General features: G+C 38.5%; 1 protein-coding gene across 1 annotated transcript in view; it reads left to right on the plus strand.

The window, feature by feature from the left end:
* DPP6 (dipeptidyl peptidase like 6) overlaps positions 1 to 13,451 on the plus strand; it is a 250,442-nt gene that overhangs the window by 190,215 nt on the left and 46,776 nt on the right. The window contains exons 9-12 of the mRNA XM_018084951.2: positions 5,636 to 5,790; positions 6,972 to 7,069; positions 11,724 to 11,847; positions 12,682 to 12,720. Coding sequence (XP_017940440.1) covers positions 5,636 to 5,790; positions 6,972 to 7,069; positions 11,724 to 11,847; positions 12,682 to 12,720 — 416 coding nt within the window. The remainder of the gene's footprint in view (positions 1 to 5,635; positions 5,791 to 6,971; positions 7,070 to 11,723; positions 11,848 to 12,681; positions 12,721 to 13,451) is intronic.

The raw sequence follows: 13,451 nt of genomic DNA on the forward strand, positions 1-13,451 counted from the left end.
ATAGCGCTGCAAGGCTGTTGCTGACATCAGCACAAAATAATGTCAACACAGGAAAATGTAAATTGGATATAGTAATATAAAACAGTTTTATACTATTTGCATACACATAGCTACTTTAACACTCATTTTATACCTATTACAATGATTTAATGGAAGTCAGTGTAGACTTATACAGAGAGAAAAATTTTATTGTATATGAATGAAAGATGGTATGGTGGTCTTCTGCAGCCATCCCTGAAACATGGGTCAGTGAAGGCCAATGTGAACAGTAAGTTTTCCCTAACTGGCTAAAAATACTTGCTTTCAAACTGTACAATAGCAATTGATTCAGATGTGTGGTTGGTGCTTTGAGATGATCTAGTAATTGATTTTAAAACAGATGGCACCTGTCAAATAAGCATTTGTATTTATTTGATGTTTCTATGACAACCCTTGGGGTTTTGCTATCTCAGAAGTCTTTGTTTTCTCTTTTCCTAGACCCCCTTTCTGTTCTCTGATCTCTCTTCCTCTCATGTTCTTTTGATGCGTCCTACTGACAGTTTCTTTTGAGCTTTCTTTCCTAATGTAAGCCATGGCCTTTATGTTAGGCTTTAATTTTGCTTTGCTTGAAATTCCTTTTTATTAACAGTTTTAATAAAACAGCAAAATATCCTCAACACACCAAATACTTCATGATCTGAGCATCAGCTACAATGCATCACACAAACAAAACCATTGATTACGCTCCCCAGAATTGCCATACTTTACCACATCAGCAATTAATAATATTGAAGGGGAAGTTCCCTCTGTCAGGCAAAATACTTACATAATACTTGGTGTAAAAATTATAATATTCTGAATTAATCAGACTACTGAGAGAAAATTAGATATGTTTGTGTTTGTGTGTATACACGTGTCTATATCTACTTGGAGGAGAATCAAACTATTTATTATCTGTCTTTGTATTCTGTGGGTACAACATTCATAATATTGTTTTGATTTTCTACTTAAGAAGAAAATGCAACACTCAGAACAAGAAGAGGATTTTGATTGTATGAGCCAAATTGGTTTAAGTGTTCAAAGGCATGTGGATGTGGCATTTGGGAATATGGTTTAGTGGTGAACACAGCGGTTAACGATTGAACCTGATGGTCTTAGAGGCCTTTTCCAACACAAACAATTCTATGATTTAATGGTTGAAATTTCCTAAGTGCCTCTGTCCATTGCACCCTTATTTTGGACTCGAGGTGCAGGAAGCCTCAACTTTTCTAGTTACACATAAATAAGGCTTTCTGCTCAGTCTGCAAAGATGCCTCCTCAGCTGTTAGAAATGGAAGTTACCTTTCTGAAGTCAGTGACAAGCAGTTGTTAACTGCAGCCCATCTGTGTAAACACAAGGTGTTTCACCAGAAGTGGGCAAGACATTCAGATCTCTAGAAGATGACAGAAAAGCAAATATAATTTTTTCACTTGAAAATTATTTATTTTTCTCAATCTTTCCTCCTGATACCATCTTTACTCTTTTTTTTTTTTCTAAAGGTGGTAGAAAAGGGTTGCAATGGTACCTGTCATAGGACTGGTCTGTCCAAGTATTATTGTCTTCTTGTGCATGTCTGTTTTTTTTTAACTTGCACTTGGAAATTACAAGTTATTTGTGTCAACTTGAAAAATTAGAAGAAACCTCTAAGCTACCAATGGATTTCTCAGTCAATCATTGGTGAGGGCTGTATCTTTTCCCAAACAGCAAGCCAGAACTTTACCACCCTCAGCAGAAAGGCAAAATTCACCAATATGACTCAGAATGTGCACAAAGGTTGCAGAACCAGTTGAATTTTTAGAAATGCATGAAGAAACCCCCTTGGTCATGGCATTTACATGTGCTTATTAATAAAGAGGAGCTCTGCCAGTCTGGAACTCTGTGCAAGCCTGGGAAGTGGATTTGTCATGGAAATGGCTGTAGAAATACTGTAATGGCAGGTTATGGTTCAGAACATTAAAACCACCTGTGTGGATTTCCAAATGTGGCAAATACAACAGGTTTTTCCAGAACCTGCTGTTTGCCACTGAAGTTGCAGAAGATAAAGCCCTGGTGCTTTTCCCTATGTTGAGTCTGTAAGAGAATTCAGAGGTCTGGATGCACTTCAGTGGGACAGTTCAATTTTTAGACAGAGATGGACATGATAACAAAAAGTGTCTGAGCTCTATGGCTAAACCTCTGCTAAAAGTATCAAAAGGAATAGCAAAATCCACTTGTGAAGATTCTTGCAGGGTGGATATTGTCCATGGAGGAATGAACCGTATGATTTTTTGAAGTGTCTTCCAGATCCATTTCATATGATTCCTTGAGAAGTTTGCTACCTAAAGTAAGATACAAGTCTCCCATTTCATTGATCTTGCAAGTACTGCTGGAATTAACTTGCACCTTGAAACAAGTAGATGGCTCCTTACATTTTATACACATGCTGGGCTAGTTTTTGATGACACACCTAGTAGAAATGTCCATGGAATTTCTGATCCACTGTACAGTCCTTCCAGGGATTGACCATATGGTGTGACAACCAAATGCTACCTCCATTTCCAGATTCACCACATCTTGTTACTTGGCAGCTGAGAACCACAGCAAGGGACTTCTCATTCTGCTTCCTGATGGTGAGCAAGACAGTATCTATCAGGAAACACATTCTTCAGAAGAGAAGGCATTCCCACTTCAGGCAGCCTAGTTTGCTCTGGATGCCGCTCAGGTCTTGATTCCAAAGACAACCACCCACGAGATGCACTAACCTTTAAAAAAAAAGTTTAAAAAAAAAAGCAGCAACCTTTAAATCTGCTTGGGAAAAAGTTCTTCTCATCACACCTCAGCTGTTGCTTCCAGTTTCTTTTCTCATCCAGTGATAACTGTAGTCTCTAAGATGGATATATACCAAGCTGTCACTGAAGATACTCCAACCTAGGACATCAAATGCTCTTCCTGAGGGTCTGTTAACTTAGAAGACTCTTTGTTTCACACAGCTTTGAAATGATTGTTCAGTTGAGTCTTATTCAGCTTAAAAAAGGTTTAAACACACAAGCATTTCAGTCCCCACCAAAGAGTCATTACTTATAAGCAAGATCATCCAGCTGTTTCAGAGTGATTCAATACTGAATATGCTAACATGGAATAAACATTGACTTTGCCTCAGCCCCTGTGCTTGAACCCAGCCAGCATGTCTGAACAGCCCCTGTTCAGTTAGGGCGACCACACACTTTACTCTCACTATTTTTGGATTTGCATGCCCTGGTGTGGCTGGCAAGCAAAGCACAGAGCCACCAGCATCTGACTGTGAGGGATCTCAGCAGCTCGCTCACAACATCCCGACATCATGGAGCACTCAGTGACTGCAAGGGTTGAGGAAGAGAGCAAAGGTTTTGATCAATTATCACTTTATACTCTTAGTCAGGAGGTCATGGGCTGTATGTGTAGAGGGGCTTTGGTGTTTAAAGAAAACCTGTTTTTTCATAAACGTGAGGCAGGTTCTGAACTAACTTTAGAAAGACCCAGGAGTGTTGATTGCAAGTGATTTTCTGAGCACGTGTGTCATGGATTAAGAAAATGCAAGGAATAGAGTGTCCCCAAGAACAAATGGGCTGCAAATTATGCTTTACTTTTAGATGAAACTTTCTGATACTAATCCATTTTATATTTCATGAGAATGTTCCCTGGTTTGCAAAACTAACTGATCTCTCTAATAACAGCAAGGTCCTGGCTCTGTTTCAAGGCAAAGGTTCACTCAATTAAATCTCATTAACAGAGGACCACAAAACCTGCACTAAAACCTTTCTGGGTGTGTGACCTTCAGCAAAACTGCTTCATTAAGTCTGAGATCCTGCAGAAAATGTTTGCTGAATAAAGTCATTCCTAATTAATGTTAAAATGTCAAGGATTCATGTGCCATCCATCTTTACTCCTTTTCCTTTACACTCTTAATTATCTCCTTAATGGGCAACCAATATAAAAGTCAAAAGCAGCATCTTTTAAATGTACATAGAACAGGTGGGACAATGCAGTAAAGCAAATTTGCCAGATGTGCTTTCCCATGCAACATTTGTGACTTCCTAAATATGCTTCCAAAACCCCACTTACACGTTACCATTAAGCACTGATTAACTAATTACTTATTTGTAAAATGCAGAAGTGTCAAGGATGATTTTCCCTTGTACTCTGTTTGATGTTACCTTGAGTTTTATCTCAAGCCATATGCAAGTCTGGATTAACAAAGTGTTTATTTGCTCTGTGATGAATGTAATTGTCTATTCTCCAAGGATTGCTCACGCAATTTCTTTTAAAAAATAAAAGACTCATTAGTGAGTTTCTGGTCTTCAGACTAGAGGGGTGTCCTGGTTAGACTGGGGGTTCATCACAGAGTGGTGTACAAACCTGGTGGGTCTAAACTTGGAAAACCCTCAGTCGTTTTTCCAATGGCCAGTGATGACAGCAGACATTGGAGCTGCTTGGACCTGTGTAGCAGGACTTCATGGTGAAGGCTTAGAAACACTCTGCAGCCTCTTTAATTTTTATTCTCACATTAAAGTAATGGGACCCATCTTCCTGCCCATCAATCTGTACAGCATATGCAAGTCCTTCTGGTGGTTTAAATAGGAATGACTCACATGATATTAAGCCTCTTAGTGAAAATGGATTACATTATTGCCTTTCACAAAATGAGAGGTTTAAAAAGCCAAGTTAGTGTCTTCCAAATGTCAGTAACTGGAGACACTTTGGACAAAGAGTGAATTTTTATAGCTTTTCTGGAGATCTGTAAGATGAACTCATCTTTACAATGAAGAATATTAAATTATAAGAAAAGTATTAGAAATCAGAAGTTCTTTGAGTTTAATGAGAACTAGGTTCTGCCAGTATTCAAAATAATTTCTTATGATGGCAATATTGTTTCCTCCTTAAATACTTGAACTCTGACACGTTTTATGGGCATCTTTCTGAGTACCTTTTAACAGCAACATCATTACTGAAATCTTGAAAAAAACCCATAATCCCAAAATTCAGTGGTAAAAAGGATCAGGATCTGACTTTGGCTACTTATGGAAAATTGCTTTGCAAAAGTATTTCAAAAAGTGAAATAGGAATAAAAGCCAAGATGGTATTCAAGCCACAGACTCTAAAGCCTGGTATCCTGTAAAGAAGCCTTTTCTGAGTATTAAAAAATCGCTATATTTGTTTATTCCCAACTGGCAACAGAACTTTGGAATATTTAAATTGTTGCTGAAGCACTTGTATCTAAGCATAAACACTGTTTGAATTGATTGATAGGTGTCTAGTATGACATTGTGAACACATGTGTCCATGTGCAGGACACATAGCAGGACTAGCAGGGCCTTTTATGCTGTCATGAATACGTGCACTAATACGAATAATTTGATGTTTCTTCAGCAAGGTAATTATGTTTAATAGCCTATAAATACAGAGTAATTGTTATCAATTGTGTTCATTTGTGTATATTTGATGAGTATTTTTAATTGATATTCCTGTGGCATCCTCCCTGTGCTGTGATTAGACTGGGATTTTCATATCTATGCTGTTTCATTTATTGCTAACTAGTAATTTACCTCTAATAGCCTTTTTTTCTGTTCTCTCCTTTTTTTTTTTTTTTTTTTTAATTAGAGGAAATCTTGAAGACTCACATTGCTCATTGGTGGTCTCCTGATGGCACCAGGTTAGCATATGCAACAATTAATGCCTCCAGAGTCCCCACCATGGAGATCCCAATATACACCGGCAACCCTTACCCTTCTGTTAAAACTTATCATTATCCAAAGGTAAGGGAAAATAAAATAATCAGTCCTATTGCTCTATCAGAAATAAATTATTTTTTCTTTCCAGTAGGCTCAGGCAGGGGACTGCATAATACTGCACACTGATAAGCAATGAAAATAAACAGATCTAAGGGAATATCAGCTGCTCCCTGGTGAATGTGGTCTCCATTACTCTTTAGCTGCATTTGTAAAATTGTGGTTTTCTGATTCGATGAGTAATTCTAAATATAATGAAAATAAAATTTAAAAATCCTTGCTTTTTACACCTAAAAAAAAAGCAACTGTGTTTCCATGCTAGGATGGGGTTGCTGATGTCTGACAGTTTGGAATTTCTATATTTATATATATTTCTATATTTAGATAAATTGCTATATTTAGAGACAGATAGATGGATAGATACATACATATATTCTATATTATGATACCAAAAAATAAAATAAAGAAGGAAAATGTAGTGTTTGGGCTTCCTTAGAGTATCCAGGATGGCCTAATGTGAGAGGACACATAGTCTGGTTTTAGAGCCTTATGGTGCCTGAGCATTACACAGAACACAGTGAAAGACAGAGAAGACTTAAGAGCCATTCTGTCCATAACTGTGGAGACCTGCAGTGGGTGCACAGCACCAGCACAGCTCTCTACCAGTACAGACACACTGCTACTCTTATTGCTGTAATTTTCTGTTCTAAAGCAGTACAGGGGTGTCTGCTGCAGTCATTTCTTCTGGGTGTCTTGCTTTAAGCAATGATTACCCAAGACCTCACATATTGGTCCAAGTGAACCATAATTTAGCAGGACAGATATCCACATATATGCAGGTCTTGTGGAAATCACAATGGTTCAGCAGGGAATGCCCTTTCCTACAGTACAAAATGGATCACTATTTTACTATATCGATCATCATCCTGTTAGACAATCTTTTATCAAAAGGTGCATGAAATAGCAATATTTCCAGTTGCTATGAAAAGTAGATTTTTATTACCAAGTGTCCTAAGTAAAATTACCCCTTATTTGTGCCTACTGACCTCTCCACACTGTGCCACATCACCACAGTTGCAGTTTCCCTGTGAACAACCACGTCCATCTAGTCCATATCCCCATACAATTAAAATCCATGGGGATGTAATAAATCAAAACCATTCTGTGTTTTATATGATATGTTCATTTATTCTTATTTTAAAATCCAGGCTGGAATGGAAAATCCAACTATTTCTTTGCATGTGATTGGCCTGAACGGACCCACTCATGACCTGGAAATGACTCCACCAGATGATCAGAGGATGAGGTAGGTGCTTTCTTGCCCTGGAATGCTGGACCTCAGTTGTCTTGGGGTTTTAGCTCAGAGCCTGACTTTTTTTTTTTAGACCATTTTTCTTTCTCTGCTGCTATGAAGGAGTTTCATTTTGTGTAAATCTGCTTAATTTTTTTTTTTCAAATTATTTGTCCTTTTACTTCTATTTTGTATAACATTATCAGTTTTCCATTTGAAATTGCTGTGACACAAACTGACTTTAGAGTGGGGTTATTTTTTGGCAACTTGACGGAATGTCCCTAAATCTATAAGAACACCTTCATTCCACTTGGAATCACAGGCATTATAGGAGGGATATTGTCTGCAGCCTGTATGAGAGACCATGAAGCAGAAACAGGGCACCCTATAGCACAGCAAACACGAGCTCACTGCTTCATGAGGTGAACATAGGAATGAAACCAGGTGGACATTCTGCAAATACATTGCCTGATCTTCATTCAAAATAAGAAAGAAAGCTCTTTGCTGTTTTTAAGGCACAGTTCATTAGTTTATTTTAGAAGCTGTCCTGCAATTCAGCCAACTACTTAGAAATCCATTTCTAATTACATGCTTAAGTCTTCATTCAACAGGAGTTTAAAAATTTGGCTTGGACTTCGATGTGTGGCCAAAGCTTGTATTTAGCATTTGTGTTTGTGTTTACATTGCACATCTACATTGTTCAGGAGAGAAGGTAGTGCATGGTGCTCCTCCGTGCAAAGATGGGAGATTATAACCCAAAGCCAGATTTTCAATAACTTTGATTTAAACTTGAAATAGCTCTGTAGAAGGGCAAGCAAAATCAGACCCTGTTTCTACATCTCAAGTATCCACGGTGACCCTCCCATGTGCAATGCTGCAGGACTGTCATTGCCAGGCACATCACTTGTTCTTGTAGGAGCATCCAGCCAATGTGCACGCTCATGTTTTTCAGCTGATAGCTAAATTAGTGTAATTCCAGTCCAATAAAGACAGGAGTTACAGCACAGGGCTAACAAATCAGGGCAGTGTGGGGGACAGGGGAGGGTGCAGGTGTGACTTTCATTATGCATGATAAGGATATAAGGACTGTGGATAAGGCTGCATAGTCGTCTGACAAGAGGACACTTAACCAGTGGGATTATTTACGGTGAGAGTTCCTTTCTTTAATAGGAAAGCTACTGTCAGCCTTGGAACATGTTTACACTGAGTAACTCTAAAATACTCCAAATCCATTTATGCAACAAAAGATGTATGACCTGTGACTGAACCAAATGGGCATAAATGCAATTTCCTTTCAAAAATACAACTTTAGATCTGCATACAGCAGGAAGGAGTTCAGGACCGTGGTGTTCTCATCACAGTATCCCCATGGCAGTATCAAAACGGCAGCTCCCAGACATCATAATTTCTCTCTTGGTAACATTCTCTGTAAACAGAGGCTCAGAAACATTTTAATTACAGCAATAACTTCAGACTGCAGGATCCAAGTGTTGTTAATAAATTTGTTCTATATGGTTATGGGTGGCCGTAATTTATTTGGTCACAATCAATATTGCAAAATGATGCAAAATACATCATAATTAATTACTGTCTGTATATTTCATCAATGCCATGGCAATTGCCATCTCTAGGGCATGACATAAGTAGTGCTGCTAGAGCAATAGGGGTGCATTTTCATTATGCATATGTTTTCTGAAATGAGAGGATTAGTGTGATAACATTTCATTAAAATAGGCAAGAGGGATGCACTGTACGGTTAGTTACAGAAGAGAGTTTCAGGGAAGCAGGAGAAGCTGGTGATAAGGATCTCCAAGCAGACACGTCCTGTCTGAAGCATTTCAATGTTCTCAGTCAGTTCATGTAGATGATCTATGGACAGAGTGGTATTTCGTGTTCTTTTTATCTGGAGCAAAGTGATTTAGTACAATTAATAAAGCAGATAATAAAGTGGAGATATGCCACGGTCTTTTTTCTTTAAAAATTAAAATAAGTCAGAAATTTTCCACAGAAATTAGATATTTTTCAGTCAAAAGAAAACCAGAAACCAGAGCTGATGATGGAAAGACATATTTTGCAGGGAAATGTACGATATTGATAACTTTTCCTTTTTAAAAATCTTTCATCATGAACATTTTTGCCAAATTTTCTGCAAGTCGTGCTTTTCTATGAGAAAAAGAAAGGAAAGGGGTGGAAATTACAGGGAAAAGAAAAATAAAAAAATGTTATAACACTTAATGCCTGAAAACCACTGAACCTCAAGAATTACATCATCAGGTGGTCAGAATTGGATCATGACCCATCTTATTTCTCATGTCATATTTGCATCTCAGGTGGCAAATTAAGGAACATGTTATTTCCCCTGAGTGCAGAAATTGTCACTGTCCTTGCATAGGCCAGGCACAAATAAATAATGAAGAAACTCAGGCAACTCCAGCCTGAATCCAAGGCAGGAGCCACCTGTGCCCCAGGGACCACGGCCTGTCACTTGGCCACATATCACTGTGTTCTTTGTGGTGTTTATGGCTTTATTACTGTGGTCATACAGTAAGTATTCATATGATAGATTCATACCTAATATTTTGGATTGATACCTCCAGGAAGCAGCCCTGGAAAGCTGGGATATGAACAAGGGTGCTGCAGAATAACCAGTCTCAGATGATTGCAAACCCAACCACCAATGTCTTTACTGGGATGGGGTCTAGATTTTGCTTTATGGGGGAAAATAAGTTCTCCTTAAATCAGCTCCATATAAAATCTGGGATAGGTCAGGTGGAGAGGGCTTGGGAAATACACTGACTTCTCGTTTCTCCCCACTGGCTGCTCAACCAGTGCAGCTGCTGGAGCAGCAGATGTTTAAAATTAACTGAGATGAATCACACCTTATTGTCTCATTTTCTTCTGCAAAATGGGAACCATAAAACTTGGTTGTCCTACAGAGGAGATGTGAAGGGAAATAAATGAAAGACTCAACACTACTGAGAAATTAAAATACAGACTATACAAGTATCTGCAGTTATCTGTGGGCTAGGTTATCCTGATGGCTGGGAGAGGCTTCAGAGAGAAATTGAGACTCTATGCCTTTCTTTAGGGTGTTAGGGAAGCTCTTGAGTCACCTAAAATAATAATTAAAATTCCTGAGAAAAAAAACATGGTTTCAGTGTTCAAACGGTGAGAGGGATGTAAAAATTGAATATATTACCTTGAAACCTTAAATTGGAATTATGGAAAAAATGCTCCAAGCCACAATAGGTACTAAATTTACATTCCTTTTCTGGGTAGGCTGAATCTGGTCAGTTCATTTTGGAAAGAAAAAAAGAGACAGTTATACAGTTTAATTTTGCTTTGTTGTTTTTTTTCCTCTTAGGGCCCATGCTGTTGCAGATATAGAGTAAAATTACAATTTTATTTCAGGCCCTAAATTTTCAGATTGCTGTTGTCTCACCTGGGCGTATCCTTCCCATCCAGTGCACTGGATGCAAGTGTTGAGGTCTTTTCTTATTTTTCCCAAGCCAATTTCAGACAGTAAATATTACTGAAAACTGCAAAATCAATCTCCAACTTGTTATTTTTCTAGACAAACAGGCCTTTGTGGTTTTGCCCTTTTTATTCAGTATATGCAGGAGCGTTTGCCAGAACACGAAGTACTCTCCAGTGACACAGCACATTACTTCCAATGAGAGCAACAATTCCTTATGCATATTTTATAGCAAACAAATGAACTAATAAATTTTTTATAGACTGTATGCTGTAAAATGTCGTATTATAATTTAAGGATGTCTTTGGCCCACATAGCCCAGCAGTATATTATAACATCACCAACTCTGACAACTCAGCCAGAGTTGTACCCTACAAATAAAGTGGTGGAGACCTGAATTGCTGCAGAGGTGGACATCACCATACCCTGGCTCTGAGAAGGCAACCATCAGCGAATTTATTCCTGATCCTGTATTTTCCAGCCCAGCCTAGGTGGTTCCACTGCTCACTAGTGCAGAGGACTTTTGTGCACCCCACATTCATGATTTACTTCAAGTGGTATCACAGCCTGAATATGTCCAGCAATAGAGGATGGTGCTGGGAGTGTGGGAGGTTTGCCAATGTAGACCCTGAAATATCTGCTTTATGGCAACCAGCTGCATCTGCTTTACAGAAATCTCATGTTGTTCCCAACTCTATCCTTCTTGGTATTTGCCTTTTTAATGCAAGGATCCACTCGTGTGCAGTTGGCATAATTAGAGGCCCTTAACTTTTCATAAGCGTAAAGAATCCAGCCATTGGTGGTGGTGGGTCTGAGTCAGCCAGTTAGCGTGCTCAGAATGGAAATGGTTTGCAATTTCTTTTCCACATGTGCATAAATTTGTAGCTCCAGGCATTTCAGTTCTTCTCAGAAGACAGAATAGCTTGAAAGATTCTTTATCTCCGTATTCGTCACTTCTTTGAAAATAACTTTCAGAAGTGTCAGATAAAACACCTGCACAGCCTTAAAAATGTCATTTTTAGGGGTTGAAATATATACATAAGGCAGCCTAAAGACATCAAGACACAATGTTCTTAATAACCAGAGATATCTCCTGGACCGTTTGCCTGTGGCAGCCCCCAACTGCTCTGCCATGTGGGAATTCATTAGGGATGGCAGGTCTGTGATTTCGTTTATGTATGTCTGTGTTTGCAGGGACTACTACATAACCATGGTGAAATGGGCAACCAGCACCAAGGTGGCAGTAAACTGGCTGAACAGGGCCCAGAATGTGTCAATCCTGACGCTGTGCGATGCCACCACCGGAGTTTGCACGAAGGTAGGAGAGCCAAGCAAAGGGGTCACTTGCCATCAGTTTTCATGACCCAAGGAAGAAGAAACTATTTAAGTTATTTTCCCTCATGACACATCAACTGGCACATATTTATTAAGGCAGACACGGAATATAAACAATGTTTGCAATATTTACTTTATTTTAACACCTACAAGGCCAAGAATACTCTGTGTGTGTGAGAGAGAAAGTGATTACTTGTCTTGAAATATCTGTGTTCAGATGCAAGCACACACATCTCAACAGTTTGTAACCTTTGCAACAGTCTGGTTGCATTATATATATTTAATGTCATTAAAACCAGCTCATGTTTATCTACACCCATTTTAATTGTAGTTTAATTAATCCCTTCTATAAATGCAGTAATATAAATGGTACATGAATATAAGCTCTGTATTAACAGATTCTATATTTTAAACTGACATAGGTGTTTCCAGAGTAGAAAATTGTCCTGATATACCCATCCCTTGAAAAAATGATGCAATTCTTTGTATAGAGCACTGTACAGAAAATTTCTTAGTAACATTCATTTCAACCTTTATTTATTTCTTAAAAAGCTTTATTTCCTTGGGGAACAGTATATCTTGTGGATTTATGTGTTTGGTCTGTATGAGTAAAATGCTTTCTTGATCTAGTGCATGCTTATTTGTTGGAGAGGAAAGGCAAGGAGAGGAGCCACTGGATTCCACTCCTGAAGCATATATTGAAACAGTTTCTTTGTATTTCTAAACACCTTTCAAATTCAATCCAACAGCTTCCTGCCCTGATGAGCAAAATGTAATAAATGACAAGTTTTGTATTAATGTTCTTTTTCTGTTTTAGAAACATGAAGATGAGAGTGACGCCTGGCTACACAGACAGGTAATATCGATCTTCTCCTTGCAGTCAAGGTTTTGGCAGGTTTTTTGTTTCATTGTGTTTTCCACCAAAGAGAAAATCTGATTTCCAGATCTGAAAAAGATACTTGGAAGATGGCATGATCTGTATTATAGAAAAGAGTCTCTCAGTAACAAACAAGTTCTTATTGAAGATGCCATCTTATGCCATCTTCTCTGGTAGGTCCCATAGTTCTTAGCCTGCAATTTACTCAGATTTAAAAGAGATGAAAAGCTGATGGTGAAAATTCACCTACTGCCAGTATTTGTGTAGGACTCAACAGCCTCAGAGGTAGCCCTTCATACCCTGCCTTGAGACTGATAATGATTTAAACAGTATGGTGCTTGTTTTATGGTCATTTTAATTGAGGATCTGTGCTCCATTCAGAGACAAAATCATGATAGGACTTTTTATGTTACTTAAAGATCATATCTCAGGCACATGGTGTGACTCTTGGGGATGGTCCTGTGCGGGGCTTAGAGTTGGACTCGATCATCCTCGTGGGTCCTTTCCAACTCAGCATATTTTGTGTGATTCTGTGATATATAACACTTGCCCAGGAATCAGTTTGTGAAGTGATTCAAGTTTGATTAAGCTGTTCTTGAGAGAGAAGCTGTGATACCAGTTCAGCCACCATACTGAATTGTTTTTCAAGCATTGTGTGAATGCCAGACAGGGAGCAGCATGTCTGATAAAGATCTTCTACTATATATTTT

The sequence above is a fragment of the Manacus vitellinus genome, unplaced genomic scaffold (genome assembly GCF_001715985.3).
Source record: "Manacus vitellinus isolate BGI_N305 unplaced genomic scaffold, ASM171598v3 scaffold_79_pilon, whole genome shotgun sequence".
NCBI lineage: Eukaryota > Metazoa > Chordata > Aves > Passeriformes > Pipridae > Manacus > Manacus vitellinus.